At 43.7% G+C, this 18,211-nt stretch overlaps 1 protein-coding gene across 1 annotated transcript; it reads right to left on the bottom strand.

The window, feature by feature from the left end:
- Positions 1-452: 452 nt before the first annotated feature.
- LOC138670974 (keratin, type II cytoskeletal 5-like) lies at positions 453-6,548 on the bottom strand. The gene is made up of 9 exons (XM_069758802.1): positions 5,978-6,548; positions 5,436-5,665; positions 4,965-5,025; positions 3,628-3,723; positions 3,349-3,513; positions 3,097-3,222; positions 2,660-2,880; positions 1,780-1,808; positions 453-1,264 (listed from the first exon to the last, which is right to left on the bottom strand). The coding sequence occupies exons 1-9, from the start codon at positions 6,458-6,460 to the stop codon at positions 1,032-1,034; spliced, it is 1,644 nt and encodes a 547-aa protein (XP_069614903.1). The 5' UTR covers positions 6,461-6,548; the 3' UTR covers positions 453-1,031.
- Positions 6,549-18,211: the final 11,663 nt, after the last annotated feature.

Raw genomic sequence — 18,211 nt, 5'->3', positions numbered from 1 at the left:
AATCAGTTTTTAGATTTAGCAATGCAGCAGAGCTGAGAATGCTGCCGCTGCCCACATCGGGCTCTGTAGGTGCATAGTATGAAGAAAGGAGATGATCCAGCTTCCAAGCTTGCAAAAATTCTAAGCTTGCTGTCCTCATATTACATACCATTAATTTTATACTTCACAGGAAATGCATGGCTTTCATGAACTTTCACCTTTGATAAAAATCTGTAAATACCAGGGGCTTTAGAAGTCAGACCCATACCGATCAGCTGATCACTGAGCGTTCTCAATTTTCAAAATGGGTTATCGTGCTGAGACAACCTACATAATGTAATATTCCCAATAATGTCAATGTATGATACTAGACCAATGTCTCATTTGTCTCTACATCTCTTGGATGCAGATAATTCAGATTTTTAACATTTAAATCTTTGTAAGGAATACCAATTTGACAATGGAGCCATTAATAAAGGTTTACACATGGAAGAATTGACTTTATTTGTGGTCCAGTACACATTAGCTGTAAACATTACAATGACTATCCAGCGTACAGTTTATTTCTTATAAGACATTTAGGTTTTCATGTCTAGAAAAGTTTCCATTTTCACTTGTATCTTTAGTTTGTAATGCTCTGTGTCTTCCATTTAACTTCTGCATTGTCAAAGTTATAGCTTGTGTTACCACGATGTTATGAGTATGCAGGATAAACTAACCCAATAATACAGACTCGGGTCTAATCTTTAGATGTGTTGTCAGGACTTATATAAAAGGTGTAGCTAGGGACGCTGGCAGTGCCTGGACCTTGGATACTAGGTGCAAAAGAGTAGGTGCCAACAAGGTTTTTGGCCTTGCCCATGATAGACACAAGTCAAGGGCAGCTAATTGGGTGAAGAAAAGCCTACCTACACAGCTGGTTTAGATTTAAGGATAACTTTTATCTGAACACAAAATCAGGACTGATAAAGGAGAATCATTTCAGTATCATGTTGTTTTTTTTCACGCAGACGGTACATTCAGTGGTTTTACATTGGAGCAGCCTCATAGATTTAGCTTCTATAGCTTGACTGGCTGGATACATATCTCATGCTGCTGCTGCTGCCACCACCACCACCACCACCAGAAATGCCAAAGCCTGAGCTGCTGCTAGCGCTGAATCCACTTCCTCCATAAAAGCCTCCGCTAGCACCTCCTGCTCCACCGCCAAAGCCAAAGCTTCCACCAGCTCCAGCTCCTCCACCACCACCACCAGCTGCCAGACTTGTCTTTCCACTGACGACAGCTGTAAAAAAGAAGAATGGTATATCTTAAAATGGAAAATGTTTAGTTCTACTACATGATGCAATCTTTAAGAGGTAAGATCATTTGATTATCCATGAGATAAATCTCATAGTGATGGTAATATGAAGGGCACAATTTTTCATAGTAATCAAGTGACAGACAGTGTGCTGGAAAGGTAATATCACACCATACCTCCGAATATACACATGTTATATGCACATCTTTTAAGCCTTGACACATTGATATGTGTCCTGAAAGTCATTTTTTTTTAAAGTAAGACATGTTTCTTCAAGCCACCATCTATCACCAGAAGCTATTTGGGCTGATTTTCCAAATGTTCACTTATGTTACTTTCTTTGAACCATGAAAAGAAATTGGTGTCAGTAATGACTGATTACTTAGCATTTTTCAATATTCCCTACAATATTGTAGATTTATTATATTTTGTGCTGCATTTAAATGCATGAAAAAGCTAAAGGCATCTAAAACCATTGTAATATAATAAGCTATACTTACAGATGCTGACATTGCTGTCTGTGGACAACCTACAAGCATAAGAAAAAATATTTAAAAGATGCTAATCAGAACAAATTAATTTTTATACATTCCTCTTAAAGTCGATTTCCAGTACAATTTCCTCAATTTCCATAAATGTATGTAACATCTCTTTCTATAATCACTGCAAAAAATTAAAATCACTTCTTTTTTTAATTCAGGTTTATACACAACAACCACTCTGGATAAGAAAAGCTGCCATTTAAAACATCAATCGCAGAATGGGGATTTTAGAACAGTTAAGACTTCTATTAAAAAATGGAGTTAAGCAATAGGCAATAGTAATAGCTTTGTCTAAATGAGGTGTAGCAAAAAAAGCAGAAAATTAAAGCTAAATGTCAAAATCACCCAAACCCCATTTTATTACATAATACATTATATTATGTTATTTTAGTCTTCAATCTTATATTTAGACTAGATAATGTCTTATCCGAACATGCTCAGGTGTTATCCAAGCATCTGGGAGTTCTCAAATATGATGTTCAAGTTCCCGCAGCTGCATGATTTGGGGCTGTTAGACAACCTCAACAGATGTGGGGATCCCCTATCAAACAGGCAATCCCCACATGTGTTGAGGCTGTCTAACATCCGCGAATCATGCAGCGCGGTGACTTGACTATAATATTCGCGCACTCCCAAATGCTCGGATAACACCCGAGCATGTTCGGATAAGACATTATCTGACCACATTCGCTAATATTTATTTGTATGTTCTCTAAAAAATATAGGATGAAAACTTTCTGAGTAAACAATATTTCCTGAGCTATGCAATGGATATCTGCCATTCAGGGGCTAAGAATACGTTTTATGAACAATATAATACCATTACTATAAGTTGTACCTAGTCTCCTCTCCTTCCAGAAGTTTCCTATAGGTGGCAATTTCAACATCCAAGGCCAGTTTGACATTCATCAGTTCTTGGTATTCACGGAGCTGACGGGCCATTTCTTGTTTAGCATTTTGTAGAGCAGCCTCCAATTCTGCCAGTTTTGCATGGGCATCTTTCAGAACAACCTCACCACGGTCTTCTGCTTCCGCAATAGATGTCTGAAGTTTAGCATTCTTTAAAAAAGAAAAATAAGAAAAGATGTGTTTGGTGCAGATATTTTTATTATCTTTATTATCTTTTATGAAATTGAATCCATTGCAAATGAATGTATTATTTTCTATATGTCCTCATTATTTAGTGCTAGTATATGCTGAGCGTAATCTGTACCCACAAAAAAACAAACCTATAAATGAATAAATCCATTCAATCCATCATATGTTCAACTTTACCTGTTTCTTCACATTTTCAATTTCAGCTCGAAGCCTCTGAAGTTTGCGGTTTAGTTCAGAAATCTCATTCTTGCTGGTTTTCAAAGCATCACCTTGTTGTCCAGCAGAGGCTTGCAATTCTTTAACCTATTGTAAAAATAGAGCATTACATGTTATTTTCCAAAGACAAAGACTGAAGACATAATCAGATGAACATTGAATACAATCAACTTCTTTCATTGGCCTTATTGTATCTCAAAGATATGCCCTTACCTTGCCTTGGTACACAGACTCAGCTTCTGCTCTACTCTTTTTGGCGATATCTTCATACTGAGCCTTCACCTCAGCAATGATGCTGTCCAAATCCAATGCTCTGTTATTGTCCATAGAAAGGACGACTGAGGTGTCTGAAATTTGAGCTTGCAGTTGAGCCATTTCCTGAAGGTTTCAATGAAAATGTTAGTGATCCATTAGAGATATACTCAAGAATATCTAAATCTCATCAATCCTAAAAGTTAAAAGCAAGCAAACAGATAATAAAGTACAACTTACTTGTTCATATAGGGACCTAAGGAAGTTGATTTCGTCAGTCAGGGCATCAACCTTGGCTTCTAATTCAACCTTGTTCATGTAGGCAGCATCCACATCCTACAAAACATAACCAAAAAACATTACTTGCTTAACTAGGAATGGGGTGGACTGATTTGAAATTAGTTGCCCCATTCTGAAAATATATTATTCAAATCTTGAAGTTAAAATGAAGGACCTTGCACAAAAAACATCCACCCTACAAATGCCAAAAAAAGACTAGTTGAAAGCCACCACAAGCAAACATTAGAATCTAAGGCTAGGTTCACATTGCGATAGCAGCAGCCCGTTCAGCACATACGCTAACGGGCTGCTGCTAGCGCAAGTGCCAGCGCTACATCACGCTAGCGCAGATGGAGCATCTGCTAGCTCCATCTGCGCTAGCAGTGACGGACCCGGAAATGCTTCAGCCAGCGTCTTGGGTCCGTCACTCAAATGTCGGCACATCGCTAGCCACGCCCATTGAATGCAATGGCGGCGTTAACGGACAAGGTTACACCGTGTTATGCCGTGGTGTAATGTAGTCTGTTTAACGTAGTCAATGAACGCAATGTGTACCTAGCCTAAAGGTAAGAAGGTTTAAACTATACACCCAGTCTTGAACCTTATAATTTCAAGTGGATGAGATCATAAGTTTGTTTTGGTAAGGTCAAAACAATTTGGGCAAAAGAAAATCCCATTAAAAGTTAAGTTGAATTAATATTTATATTTTTTTTTTTTTAAATATGACATTGAAATGTATCATTCTCAAAATTTTCTGTGTAAAGTACGGTATTTAGGTTTGTTTTTTTAAAATGGACAGTTTACATATAACTTTCTTATAGTTTCCATTAAAGTACAAGTTTAGTATAAAATGGGTTAGCAATGGATTAAAAAACATTGTTCTTAAAAAAAAACAAAAAAACATAAAACAAAAAAAAAGGTCCATTAGTGTATATGAGCTGTGTGCAATATTATGATGTAACCTCCTTCAGGCACTGCTCACTAAGCACAGTTCCCATTATTGGCCCAATAGTGGCGCTCTTTGTGGAATAAAATGCAAATGTGTTTTCTAATTTTGGACTTTTTTAAGATTGCATTTAAAACGATAGGCAACCAAAAGAGATGATTAGTAACTAAGAGTAAAACTCATTCAGTCCAAGAACCGCCCTAGAAAACACTACAAATCTCAATGTCAATTGCACTCATTTTGCATTTTCACTCCTTGTTAGATTTTCTATTGATATCTAAAATTTTAAATATCTAATATGGCATATTAAAATAGTGAATAAGTTTTGCCATTCTTTTTATGCTCAACTCACTTTTTTGATCACAACAAACTCATTTTCTGCCGAAGTTCTCTTGTTAATTTCATCTTCATATCTGCAAATAAAAAAAATGAAATAATTTGGTGATAGAAGATTAAGTGGACAAGCCATCCAATATTTTGTACTCATTTTTCTTTATTAACAAAAGACAACACAGTATGTTGGAGTTTGCCACATATCGGTGCCACACCCTGTTTTCTTTAGAACATAGTCCAGCAGAAATTAATAAGTGGTCACAGATTTCAGTGCTACACCCTATCCTTTTTCCTGCTTAGTACAATAGAAATTGATGGGCTGCAACAGCAGTGCCACGCCCTATTCACACCTCAACATGTTTCAAGACCAAAGCATAGACAGCACTATAAGATTTTTACTTTCACTTAAACAATTTATTTGGTCTCATACAGAGAAAATAATGCATGTAATGGAAATCTTTCAATTTTTTTTGTTATTTGGTATACTTACTTATTTTTGAAATCATCCACCAAATCTTGCATATTTCTAAGTTCTCCATCCAGCCTAAATTTATCATTTTGGAGAGCATCCAGTTGTCTTTTTAAGCTGTTAATGTATGCCTCAAAAATAAGTTCTGCGTTTCCCTTTCGGGGTCCTACGCCCTTGATTTGACCTCCTTGCTCTTGCAGAAGGGTCCATTTTGTTTCAAGTACCTTGTTTTGTTGCTCAAGGAAACGTACCTAATGTCAAAATATAGACAACGTCATTATATTTTATCTATATACAAGTATATGACCTGTGCTGTTTACAACAACATGGTTGCACAATGATCAATAAAAGAAAGAGCTATAGAAAATTGGCAAATTTAATCATTACTTTTGAGGTTTCAAAACTTCAAGAAAGGCAGTAATATGAGCAATGAAAGAGTTGAAACAAACATGAAAATCAGCAGATTAGTATTCACATCTAAAGGCCAATAGCCTGAATATCAAACAGTCTGGTTGCAAATTTCCAATCTAGCACACAAGCATGAGTTCATATCAGAACATTACCTTGTCAATGAATGAAGCAAATTTGTTGTTCAGTGTTTTGATTTGTTCCCTTTCTTGAACTCTGACTTGTTGTATGTTTGGGTCAATCTCCAAATTCAGTGGGGCAAGAAGACTTTGGTTGATTGTAACTTCTTGAATGCCAGCTTGGGCTCCTCCTGGAAACCCAGGGCCTCCAAAGGAACCAAATCCTCCAGCACCACCTCCAAAGCCACCACCAGCTCCAAAGCCACCACCAGCTCCATATCCACCACCAAAGCCTCCAGCTCCAGCTCCAAATGCTTGGCCACCGGCAGTGCTTATAGAAATGGTCTTTCTTCCACCTATGTTGTATAGGCTTCTGCTACCAAAGCCTCCTGCACCGCCAGCTCCACCAGCACCACCAGCTCCGCCAGCAGCTCCAAAACCTCCACTGCCTCTCGACACAGAGAATGAGCTAAAGCCCTTCTTTTGGACTCCACCACCAAATTGCTTGAATTGACTCATGGTGGCCTGTAAGGAGGTGAAAAGACCAATGTGAAGAAGTGAGGAGAGTGGATGAGACTGGACACCACTGTGTTCAAGATTTGGAAATTCTTCATATATATACCCTGTGTCCAGTGTAAATCACTGCAAGGAGATCAATTTACAAGTTACATTTGCCTGACATGCCTTTTCATGAAAATACTATTTCAGGAATGACATTGCTCCCAGGCTCTAATTCTGCAGAACTAGCAGGTGAAAACTTACCAAGAGTAGCCTGACTACAGCTTTTTTTGATCAATTGTAACATGAAATGATGGATGTTCTTCCACTTAACCCCTTCAAGACCCAGCCTATTTTGACCTTAAAGACCTTGCCGTTTTTTGCAATTCTGACCAGTGTCCCTTTATGAGGTAATAACTCAGGAACGCTTCAACGGATCCTAGCGGTTCTGAGATTGTTTTTTCGTGACATATTGGGCTTCATGTTAGTGGTAAATTTAGGTCAATAAATTCTGCATTTATTTGTCATAAACACGGAAATTTGGCGAAAATTTTGAAAATTTCGCAATTTTCACATTTTGAATTTTTATTCTGTTAAACCAGAGAGATATGTGACACAAAATAGTTAATAAATAACATTTCCCACATGTTTACTTTACATCAGCACAATTTTGGAAACAAAATTTTTTTTTGTTAGGAAGTTATAAGGGTTAAAATTCGACCAGCGATTTGTCATTTTTACAACGAAATTTACAAAACCATTTTTTTTAGGGACCACCTCACATTTGAAGTCAGTTTGAGGGGTCTATATGGCTGAAAATACCCAAAAGTGACACCATTCTAAAAACTGCACCCCTCAAGGTACTCAAAAACACATTCAAGAAGTTTATTAACCCTTCAGGTGCTTCACAGCAGCAGAAGCAACATGGAAGGAAAAAATGAACATTTAACTTTTTAGTCACAAAAATTATCTTTTAGCAACAATTTTTTTATTTTCCCAATGGTAAAAGGAGAAACTGAACCACGAAAGTTGTTGTCCAATTTGTCCTGAGTACGCTGATACCTCATATGTGGGGGTAAACAACTGTTTTGGCGCACGGCAGGGCTTGGAAGGGAAGGAGCGCCATTTGACTTTTTGAATCAAAAATTGGCTCCACTCTTTAGCGGACACCATGTCACGTTTGGAGAGCCCCCGTGTGCCTAAAAATTGGAGCTCCCCCACAAGTGACCCCATTTTGGAAACTAGACGCCCCAAGGAACTTATCTAGATGCATAGTGAGCACTTTGAACCCCCAGGTGCTTCACAAATTGATCCGTAAAAATGAAAAAGTACTTTTTTTTCACAAAAAAATTCTTTTAGCCTCAATTTTTTCATTTTCACATGGGCAACAGGATAAAATGGATCCTAAAATGTGTTGGGCAATTTCTCCTGAGTACACCAATACCTCACATGTGGAGGTAAACCACTGTTTGGGCACATGGTAAGGCTCGGAAGGGAAGGAGCGCCATTTGACTTTTTGAATGAAAAATTATTTCCATCGTTAGCGGACACCATGTCGCGTTTGGATAGCTCCTGTGTGCCTAAACATTGGCGCTCCCCCACAAGTGACCCCATTTTGGAAACTAGACCCCCCAAGGAACTAATTTAGATGCCTAGTGAGCACTTTAAACCCTCAGGTGCTTCACAAATTGATCTGTAAAAATGAAAAGGTAATTTTTTTTCACAAAAAAATTCTTTTCGCCTCAATTTTTTCATTTTCACATGGGCAGTAGGATAAAATGGATCATAAAATTTGTTGGGCAATTTCTCCCGAGTACGCCAATACCTCATATGTGGGGGTAAACCACTGTTTGGGCACTCGGCAGGGCTCGGAAGAGAAGGCGCGCCATTTGACTTTTTGAATGGAAAATTAGCTCCAATTGTTAGCGGACACCATGTCGCGTTTGGAGAGCCCCTGTGTGCCTAAACATTGGAGCTCCCGCACAAGTGACCCCATTTTGGAAACTAGACCCCCCAAGGAACTTATCTAGATGCATATTGAGCACTTTAAACCCCCAGGTGCTTCACAGAAGTTTATAACGCAGAGCCATGAAAATAAAAAATAATTTTTCTTTCCTCAAAAATGATTTTTTAGCCTGGAATTTCCTATTTTGCCAAGGATAATAGGAGAAATTGGACCCCAAATATTGTTGTCCAGTTTGTCCTGAGTACGCTGATACCCCATATGTGGGGGTAAACCACTGTTTGGGCGCACGGCAGGGCTCGGAAGGGATGGCACGCCATTTGGCTTTTTAAATGGAAAATTAGCTCCAATCATTAGCGGACACCATGTCACGTTTGGAGAGCCCCTGTGTGCCTAAACATTGGAGATCCCCCAGAAATGACACCATTTTAGAAACTAGACCCCCAAAGGAACTAATCTAGATGTGTGGTGAGGACTTTGAACCCCCAAGTGCTTCACAGAAGTTTATAACGCAGAGCCATGAAAATAAAAAAAAAAATTATTTTCTCAAAAATGATCTTTTAGCCTGCAATTTTTTATTTTCCCAAGGGTAACAGGAGAAATTTGACCCCAAAAGTTGTTGTCCAGTTTCTCCTGAGTACGCTGATACCCCATATGTGGGGGTAAATCACTGTTTGGGCACATGCCGGGGCTCGGAAGTGAAGTAGTGACGTTTTGAAATGCAGACTTTGATGGAATGCTCTGTGGGCGTCACGTTGCGTTTGCAGAGCCCCTGATGTGGCTTAACAGTAGAAACCCCCCACAAGTGACCCCATTTTGGAAACTAGACCCCCAAAGGAACTTATCTAGATGTGTGGTGAGCACTTTGAACCCCCAAGTGCTTCATAGAAGTTTATAATGCAGAGCCGTGAAAATAATAAATACGTTTTCTTTCCTCAAAAATAATTATTTAGCCCAGAATTTTTTAATTTTCCCAAGGGTAACAGGAGAAATTTGACCCCAATATTTGTTGTCCAGTTTCTCCTGAGTACGGTGATACCCCATATGTGGGGGTAAACTACTGTTTGGGCACATGCCGGGGCTTGGAATTGAAGTAGTGACGTTTTGAAATGCAGACTTTGATGGAATGCTCTGCGGGCGTCACGTTGCGTTTGCAGAGCCCCTGATGTGCCTAAACAGTAGAAACCCCCCACAAGTGACCCCATTTTGGAAACTAGACCCTGAAAGGAACTTATCTAGATGTGTGGTGAGCACTTTGAACCCCCAAGTGCTTCATAGAAGTTTATAATGCAGAGCCGTGAAAATAATAAATACGTTTTCTTTCCTCAAAAATAATTATTTAGCCCAGAATTTTTTATTTTCCCAAGGGTTACAGGAGAAATTGGACCCCAAAAGTTGTTGTCCAGTTTCTCCTGAGTACGCTGATACCCCATATGTGGGGGTAAACCACTGTTTGGGCACACGTCGGGGCTCAGAAGGGAAGTAGTGACTTTTGAAATGCAGACTTTGATGGAATGGTCTGCGGGTGTCACGTTGCGTTTGCAGAGCCCCTGGTGTGCCTAAACAGTAGAAACCCCCCACAAGTGACCCCATTTTAGAAACTAGACCCCCCAAGGAACTTATCTAGATATGTGGTGAGCACTTTGAACCCCCAAGTGCTTCACAGACGTTTACAACGCAGAGCCGTGAAAATAAAAAATCATTTTTCTTTCCTCAAAAATTATGTTTTAGCAAGCATTTTTTTAGATTCACAAGGGTAACAGGAGAAATTGGACCCCAGTAATTGTTGCGCAGTTTGTCCTGAGTATGCTGGTACCCCATATGTGGGGGTAAACCACTGTTTGGGCACACGTCAGGGCTCGGAAGTGAGGGAGCACCATTTGACTTTTTGAATACGAGATTGGCTGGAATCAATGGTGGCGCCATGTTGCGTTTGGAGACCCCTGATGTGCCTAAACAGTGGTAACCCCTCAATTCTAACTCCAACACTAACCCCAACACACCCCTAACCCTAATCCCAACTGTAGCCATAATCCTAATCACAACCCTAACCCCAACACACCCCTAACCACAACACTAACCCCAACACACCCCTAACCCTAACCACAACCCTAATTCCAACCCTAACCCTAAGGCTATGTGCCCACGTTGCGGATTCGTGTGAGATATTTCCGCACCATTTTTGAAAAATCTGCGGGTAAAAGGCACTGTGTTTTACCTGCGGATTTTCCGCGGATTTCCAGTGTTTTTTGTGCAGATTTCACCTGCGGATTCCTATTGAGGAACAGGTGTAAAACGCTGCGGAATCCGCACAAAGAATTGACATGCTGCGGAAAATACAACGCAGCGTTCCCGCGCTGTATTTTCCGCACCATGGGCACAGCGGATTTGGTTTTTCATATGTTTACATGGTACTGTAAACCTGATGGAACACTGCTGCGAATCCGCAGCCAAATCAGCACCGTGTGCACATAGCCTAATTCTAAAGGTATGTGCACACGCTGCGGAAAACGCTGCGGATCCGCAGCAGTTTCCCATGAGTGTACAGTTCAATGTAAACCTATGGGAAACAAAAATCGCTGTACACATGCTGCGGAAAAACTGCACGGAAACGCAGCGGATTACATTCCGCAGCATGTCACTTCTTTGTGCGGATTCCGCAGCGGTTTTACAACTGCTCCAATAGAAAATCGCAATTGTAAAACCGCAGTGAAATGCGCAGAAAAAAACGCGGTAAATCCGCCATAAATCCGCAGCGGTTTAGCACTGCGGATTTATCAAATCCGCAGCGGAAAAATCCGCAGAGGACCAGAATACGTGTGCACATTCCTAACCCTAACCCTAACCCTAGCCCTAACCCTAGCCCTAACCCTAGCCCTAACCCTAGCCCTAACCCTACCCCTAACCCTACCCCTAACCCTACCCCTAACCCTAACCCTAACCCTACCCCTAACCCTAACCCTATTCTAACATTAGTGGAAAAAAAAAAATTTCTTTATTTTTTTATTGTCCCTACCTATGGGGGTGACAAAGGGGGGGGGGGGGTCATTTATTATTTTTTTTATTTTGATCACTGAGATAGATTATATCTCAGTGATCAAAATGCACTTTGGAACGAATCTGCCGGCCGGCAGATTCGGCGGGCGCACTGCGCATGCGCCCGCCATTTTGGAAGATGGCGGCGCCCGGGAGAAGACGGACGGGACCACGGCTGGATCGGTAAGTATGATAGGGTGGGGGGGGACCACGGGGGGGGACCACGGGGGGGGGGGGATCGGAGCACGGGGGGGGGGAATCGGAGCGCGGGAGGGGTGGAATGGAGCGCGGGGGGCGTGGAACGGAGCACGGGGGGGCTGGAATGGAGCACGGGGGGGTGGAACGGAGCACGGGGGGGGGTGGATCGGAGTGCAGGGGGGGTGATTGGAGCACGGGGGGGTGATTGGAGCACGGGGGGAGCGGACACGAGCACGGGGGGGAGCGGAGCACTGGACGGAGGGGAGCCGGAGCAGTGTACCGGCCAGATCGGGGGGGGTGGGGGGGCGATCGGAGGGGTGGGGTGGGGGCACACTAGTATTTCCAGCCATGGCCGATGATATTTCAGCATCGGCCATGGCTGGATTGTAATATTTCACCCGTTATAATGGGTGAAATATTACAAATCGCTCTGATTGGCAGTTTCACTTTCAACAGCCAATCAGAGCGATCGTAGCCACGAGGGGGTGAAGCCACCCCCCCTGGGCTAAACTACCACTCCCCCTGTCCCTGCAGATCGGGTGAAATGGGAGTTAACCCTTGCACCCGGTCTGCAGGGACGCGATCTTTCCATGACGCCGCATAGGCGTCATGGGTCGGATTGGCACCGACTTTCATGACGCCTACGTGGCGTCAAAGGTCGGGAAGGGGTTAATAATTATGTGTAGGGATGGTAGAATAGTTGACCAGGTTTGAAATCGGTAGAAAATCTGAATTATTTCAATTGTGGAAAACCAATCGATTTTTTTTTATTTTTTTTACATATGTTCATTTTTCATGATGTGCAAAAATGTGCAACTCACTTGAAGTGTTTAATATCCAGTCTTGACAAGCTGGATGATTTGACATTGTAAAAGTGACAAGCTGTGAGAGAGAATATTAATCTAATATATAAAGCTGAATGTGTGTGTGTGTGTGTGTGTATGTCCGGGATTATTTTCTGCACCCCGAGAGCGTCATAGGCTATGTTGTGAGGCGAAAGTTTAACCCCGCGCGTTCCAATTCACCAAACAATTATGCCCCTATCTAGATAATAGGGAAAAAGTGAAAGGAAAAGTGTTGGAGGCAAATCGACAGCTGCCAGTAGGGTTGAGCGACCTTGACCTTTTTAGAGTCGAGCCGTGTTTCGCGAAACCCGACTATCTTAGAAGTCGAGTCGAGTGGAATCGGCCGATTATCGCGAAAAGTCGGGTATCGCCCGAAACACGAAACCCAATGCAAGTCAATGGGGGAGCATAGTCGGCAGTGAGTGGAGGCCAGGAAAACACCTACACTGCCCATTTTAATGGCAAAAACATCCATTCTTGTTAAAGAAGCTTGTCAATCGTAATTTACCTTATAATAATTGGAAGGCATTTGAAATTGGGGGTCATTTGGCTAAAGTTGTGGGGGGTAGGGCTGGTTCAAGTAATTAGTGGGCCCAGTAAATCTGGACCACGTCACGGCAGTGGAGCAGGGAGAGGTAAGTATTTCAACTTTGCAAGTGCTGTGATCCTGAGCAAGCAGGGGGGGCCCACTCGTTGGCATTGGCACTGGCACAGGGCCCCTCAAAGTACAGCGGTGTGTTTGCATGGCGGGGGCGCCTCCCACCGGCAGCAACACTTTTGCGTACTATGAGAGGCCCTGTGCCAGTGACGTCGCCAACTAGTATTCCTCCCCCCACCTGATGAAGGAACCTGCACTTTCATCTGCACCTTCCTCTTTGTCCCCGTGTAAGGTGGTATGGTATGCGGGAAGAGGAACCTGACTTTCAGCAGGGTCACAATCTTGCTGTGTAGCGTGCACGGGGAATTTTGCGTTATGGGTCAATGTACCAGCAGACTCATCTATCACTGGCTGGGCAATGGGCAGGATGAGGAGGAAACACAGATATAGGCCCAAAGAATAAAGTTGGCTAAATGCAGTTCAAAATTGGTAACACAGGACTAACCAGGGGGCATTGCAGTGGAGGACAACTGGAATGAGAGGCTGACACAGAGAGTAGGCCCAAATCAGTAAGTAGTCGAAATGCAGTTCAAAATTGGCAACCGTAGTAAACAGGCGGCACAGCTTTGTTCAGTGGAGGAGAACAGCAAGGAGTGGCAGACACCGATACTAGGCCCCAACCCAACTAGTAGGCCAAATGCAGTCTAACATTAACAACTACTTAACGAGAGCCTGAAAATGGAATTTCAGGACAGGAAACCAGGAGAACAGCAAGGAGTGGCAGACACCGATAGTAGGCCCCAAACCAACTACTACGCCAAATGCAGTTGTTCCGTTTAACCACAATTTAATGAGAGCCTGAAGATAGAAGTTCACGTAAGGCAACCTGGAGAACACCTTGGAGTGTAACACACCATCTCTCTACACCCCATACCCAATTTGTAGGCCTAATGCAGCGTAGTTTCCAACAACTACTAAACGAGAGCCGGAAGATCGAAGCTCAGGAAAGGCAACCTGGAGAACACCTTGGAGTGGAACACACCATCTCTCTACACCCCATACCCAATTTTCTAGGCCTAATGCAGTGTAGTTTCCAACAACTACTAAACGATAGCCGGAAGATCGAAGCTCAGGAAAGGCAACCTAGAGAACACCTTGGAGTGGAACACACCATCTCTCTACACCCCATACCCAATTTGTAGGCCTAATGCAGTGTAGTTTCCAAGAACTACTAAACGAGAGCCGGAAGATCGAAGCTCAGGAAAGGCAACCTGGAGAACACCTTGGAGTGGAACACACCATCTCTCTACACCCCATACCCAATTTGTAGGCCTAATGCAGTGTAGTTTCCAAGAACTACTAAACGAGAGCCGGAAGATCGAAGCTCAGTAAAGGCAACCTGGAGAACACCTTGGAGTGGAACACACCATCTCTCTACACCCCATACCCAATTTGTAGGCCTAATGCAGTGTAGTTTCCAAGAACTACTAAACGAGAGCCGGAAGATCGGAGCTCAGGAAAGGTAACCTGGAGAACACCTTAGAGTGGAACACACCATCTCTCTACACCCCATACCCAATTTGTAGGCCTAATGCAGTGTAGTTTCCAACAACTACTAAACGAGAGCATTAAGATCGAAGCAATGGCGAGGAAACCTGGGGCACACCTTGGGGAGGCAGACACCGTTAGTAGACCCTACCAAAGTTGTACCTCCAATGCAGTTTTAAAATTCCTAGAGGCTGAAAACAAGACTATTGACGCTCAGCTTTTTTCAAAGGAACACAGCTGAATTGAGTGGCGCAGACAGACACAGGTAGTAGGACTTAACCCAAAAATGTGGCTCACTGCAGCTTAAAAAATTACAGGGGTACACAAGCAGCAGTGCTCTGGGCAGTGGAGGACAATTTCAATAGTGGACCGCAGACAGACTTTGTACGCCTACTATTAAAAAAAGGATGCTCTATGCAATTAAAAATAGGTTCCAGGGGTCCACGGGCAGCAGTGTTGTGGTCAGTGGACGAGTATTGGAAGGAGGGACCGCAGACAGGCGTAGTAGGCCTAACATAACAAAATTAGGCTGTAGACACTGTAAAATTGGTTCCAGGGGTACACGGGCAGCAGTGGTGTGGTCAGCGGAGGAAAATTGGAATTAGGGACTGCAGACAGACTTTGTAGGCTGTCCCCTGTGGACCATGCATCCAACACATTAACCCAGTGCGCCGTAATGGACACGTAACTTTTTGTGGACATGCCTACTGGTCCATGCGTCTCTTGTCAGGTGCACCTTTCTACTGTTTGATTGCCTGAGTGCTATGACAATGCAGACTTTTTCATGCCGGTGGAGGGCTGGGATGGCTTTTCTCGCAAAAGAAATGTCGACTGGGTAGCTTGAACCGTTCCACAGCGTAGTTCATCTGGGCTTTCTAAATATAAAACAAAGAAAAAAAGGAGGCTACATGCACTTTCAGCTGGGTTCCAGGGGTACACGGCCAGCATTGGTCTGGTCAGTGGAGAACTATTGGAAGGAGTGACCGTAAACAGGCATCGAAGGCCTAACATAATAACACATTGCTGTTGGCAATTTTAAATTGGTTCCAGGGGAACACGGGCAGCAGTGGCCTGGTCAGTGTAGTAGTAGTAGAAAGAACGGACCGCAGACAGGCATCGAAGGCCTAAAATAAAAAAATTGGGCTGGCTGTAGGCAATTTTAAATTGGTTCCAGGGGTATACGGGCAGCAGTGGTGTGGTCAGTGGAGGCCTAGTGGAAGGAGTGACCGCAGACAGGCATCGAAGGCCTAACAATAATAACACATTGCTGTTGGCAATTTTAAATTGGTTCCAGGGGTACACGGGCAGCAGTGGTGTGGTCAGTGGAGGCCTATTGGAAGGAGTGACCGCAGACAGGCATCGAAGGCCTAAAATAATAACACAAGGCTGTAGGCAATTTTAAATTGGTTCCAGGGGTACACGGGCAGCAGTGGTGTGGTCAGTGGAGGCCTAGTGGAAGGAGTGACCGCAGACAGGCATCGAAGGCCTAAAATAAAAAAATTGGGCTGGCTGTAGGCAATTTTAAATTGGTTCCAGGGGTACACGGGCAGCAGTGGTGTGGTCAGTGGAGGCCTAGTGGAAGGAGTGACAGCAGACAGGCATCGAAGGCCTAAAATAATAACACATGGCTGTAGGCAATTTTAAATTGGTTCCAGGGGTACACGGGCAGCAGTGGCCTGGTCAGTGTAGTAGTAGTAGAAAGAACGGACCGCAGACAGGCATCGAAGGCCTAAAATAAAAAAATTGGGCTGGCTGTAGGCAATTTTAAATTGGTTCCAGGGGTACACGGGCAGCAGTGGTGTGGTCAGTGGAGGCCTAGTGGAAGGAGTGACCGCAGACAGGCATCGAAGGCCTAAAATAATAACACATGGCTGTAGGCAATTTTAAATTGGTTCCAGGGGTACACGGGCAGCAGTGGTGTGGTCAGTGGAGGCATATTGTAAGGAGTGACCGCAGACAGGCATCGAAGGCCTAAAATAATAACACATGGCTGTAGGCAATTTTAAATTGGTTCCAGGGGTACACGGGCAGCAGTGGTGTGGTCAGTGGAGGCCTAGTGGAAGGAGTGACCGCAGACAGGCATCGAAGGCCTAAAATAATAACACATGGCTGTAGGCAATTTTAAATTGGTTCCAGGGGTACACGGGCAGCAGTGGTGTGGTCAGTGGAGGCCTAGTGGAAGGAGTGACCGCAGACAGGCATCGAAGGCCTAAAATAAAAAAATTGGGCTGGCTGTAGGCAATTTTAAATTGGTTCCAGGGGTACACGGGCAGCAGTGGTGTGGTCAGTGGAGGCCTAGTGGAAGGAGTGACCGCAGACAGGCATCGAAGGCCTAAAATAATAACACATGGCTGTAGGCAATTTTAAATTGGTTCCAGGGGTACACGGGCAGCAGTGGTGTGGTCAGTGGAGGCCTAGTGGAAGGAGTGACCACAGACAGGCATCGAAGGCCTAAAATAATAACACATGGCTGTAGGCAATTTTAAATTAGTTCCAGGGGTACACGGGCAGCAGTGGTGTGGTCAGTGGAGGCATATTGTAAGGAGTGACCGCAGACAGGCATCGAAGGCCTAAAATAATAACACATGGCTGTAGGCAATTTTAAATTGGTTCCAGGGGTACACGGGCAGCAGTGGTGTGGTCAGTGGAGGCCTAGTGGAAGGAGTGACCGCAGACAGGCATCGAAGGCCTAAAATAATAACACATGGCTGTAGGCAATTTTAAATTGGTTCCAGGGGTACACGGGCAGCAGTGGCCTGGTCAGTGTAGTAGTAGTAGAAAGAACGGACCGCAGACAGGCATCGAAGGCCTAAAATAAAAAAATTGGTCTGGCTGTAGGCAATTTTAAATTGGTTCCAGGGGTACACGGGCAGCAGTGGTGTGGTCAGTGGAGGCCTAGTGGAAGGAGTGACCGCAGACAGGCATCGAAGGCCTAAAATAAAAAAATTGGGCTGGCTGTAGGCAATTTTAAATTGGTTCCAGGGGTACACGGGCAGCAGTGGTGTGGTCAGTGGAGGCATATTGTAAGGAGTGACCGCAGACAGGCATCGAAGGCCTAAAATAATAACACATGGCTGTAGGCAATTTTAAATTGGTTCCAGGGGTACACGGGCAGCAGTGGTGTGGTCAGTGGAGGCCTAGTGGAAGGAGTGACCGCAGACAGGCATCGAAGGCCTAAAATAATAACACATGGCTGTAGGCAATTTTAAATTGGTTCCAGGGGTACACGGGCAGCAGTGGTGTGGTCAGTGGAGGCCTAGTGGAAGGAGTGACCGCAGACAGGCATCGAAGGCCTAAAATAAAAAAATTGGGCTGGCTGTAGGCAATTTTAAATTGGTTCCAGGGGTACACGGGCAGCAGTGGTGTGGTCAGTGGAGGCCTAGTGGAAGGAGTGACCGCAGACAGGCATCGAAGGCCTAAAATAATAACACATGGCTGTAGGCAATTTTAAATTGGTTCCAGGGGTACACGGGCAGCAGTGGTGTGGTCAGTGGAGGCCTAGTGGAAGGAGTGACCGCAGACAGGCATCGAAGGCCTAAAATAAAAAAATTGGGCTGGCTGTAGGCAATTTTAAATTGGTTCCA

Source organism: Ranitomeya imitator, chromosome 3, assembly GCF_032444005.1.
Source record: "Ranitomeya imitator isolate aRanImi1 chromosome 3, aRanImi1.pri, whole genome shotgun sequence".
In the NCBI taxonomy this organism is placed as follows: Eukaryota; Metazoa; Chordata; class Amphibia; order Anura; family Dendrobatidae; genus Ranitomeya; species Ranitomeya imitator.
The sequence above is the reverse complement of the archived record's forward strand: the minus strand, read 5'-3'. Positions and strand labels throughout refer to the sequence as shown.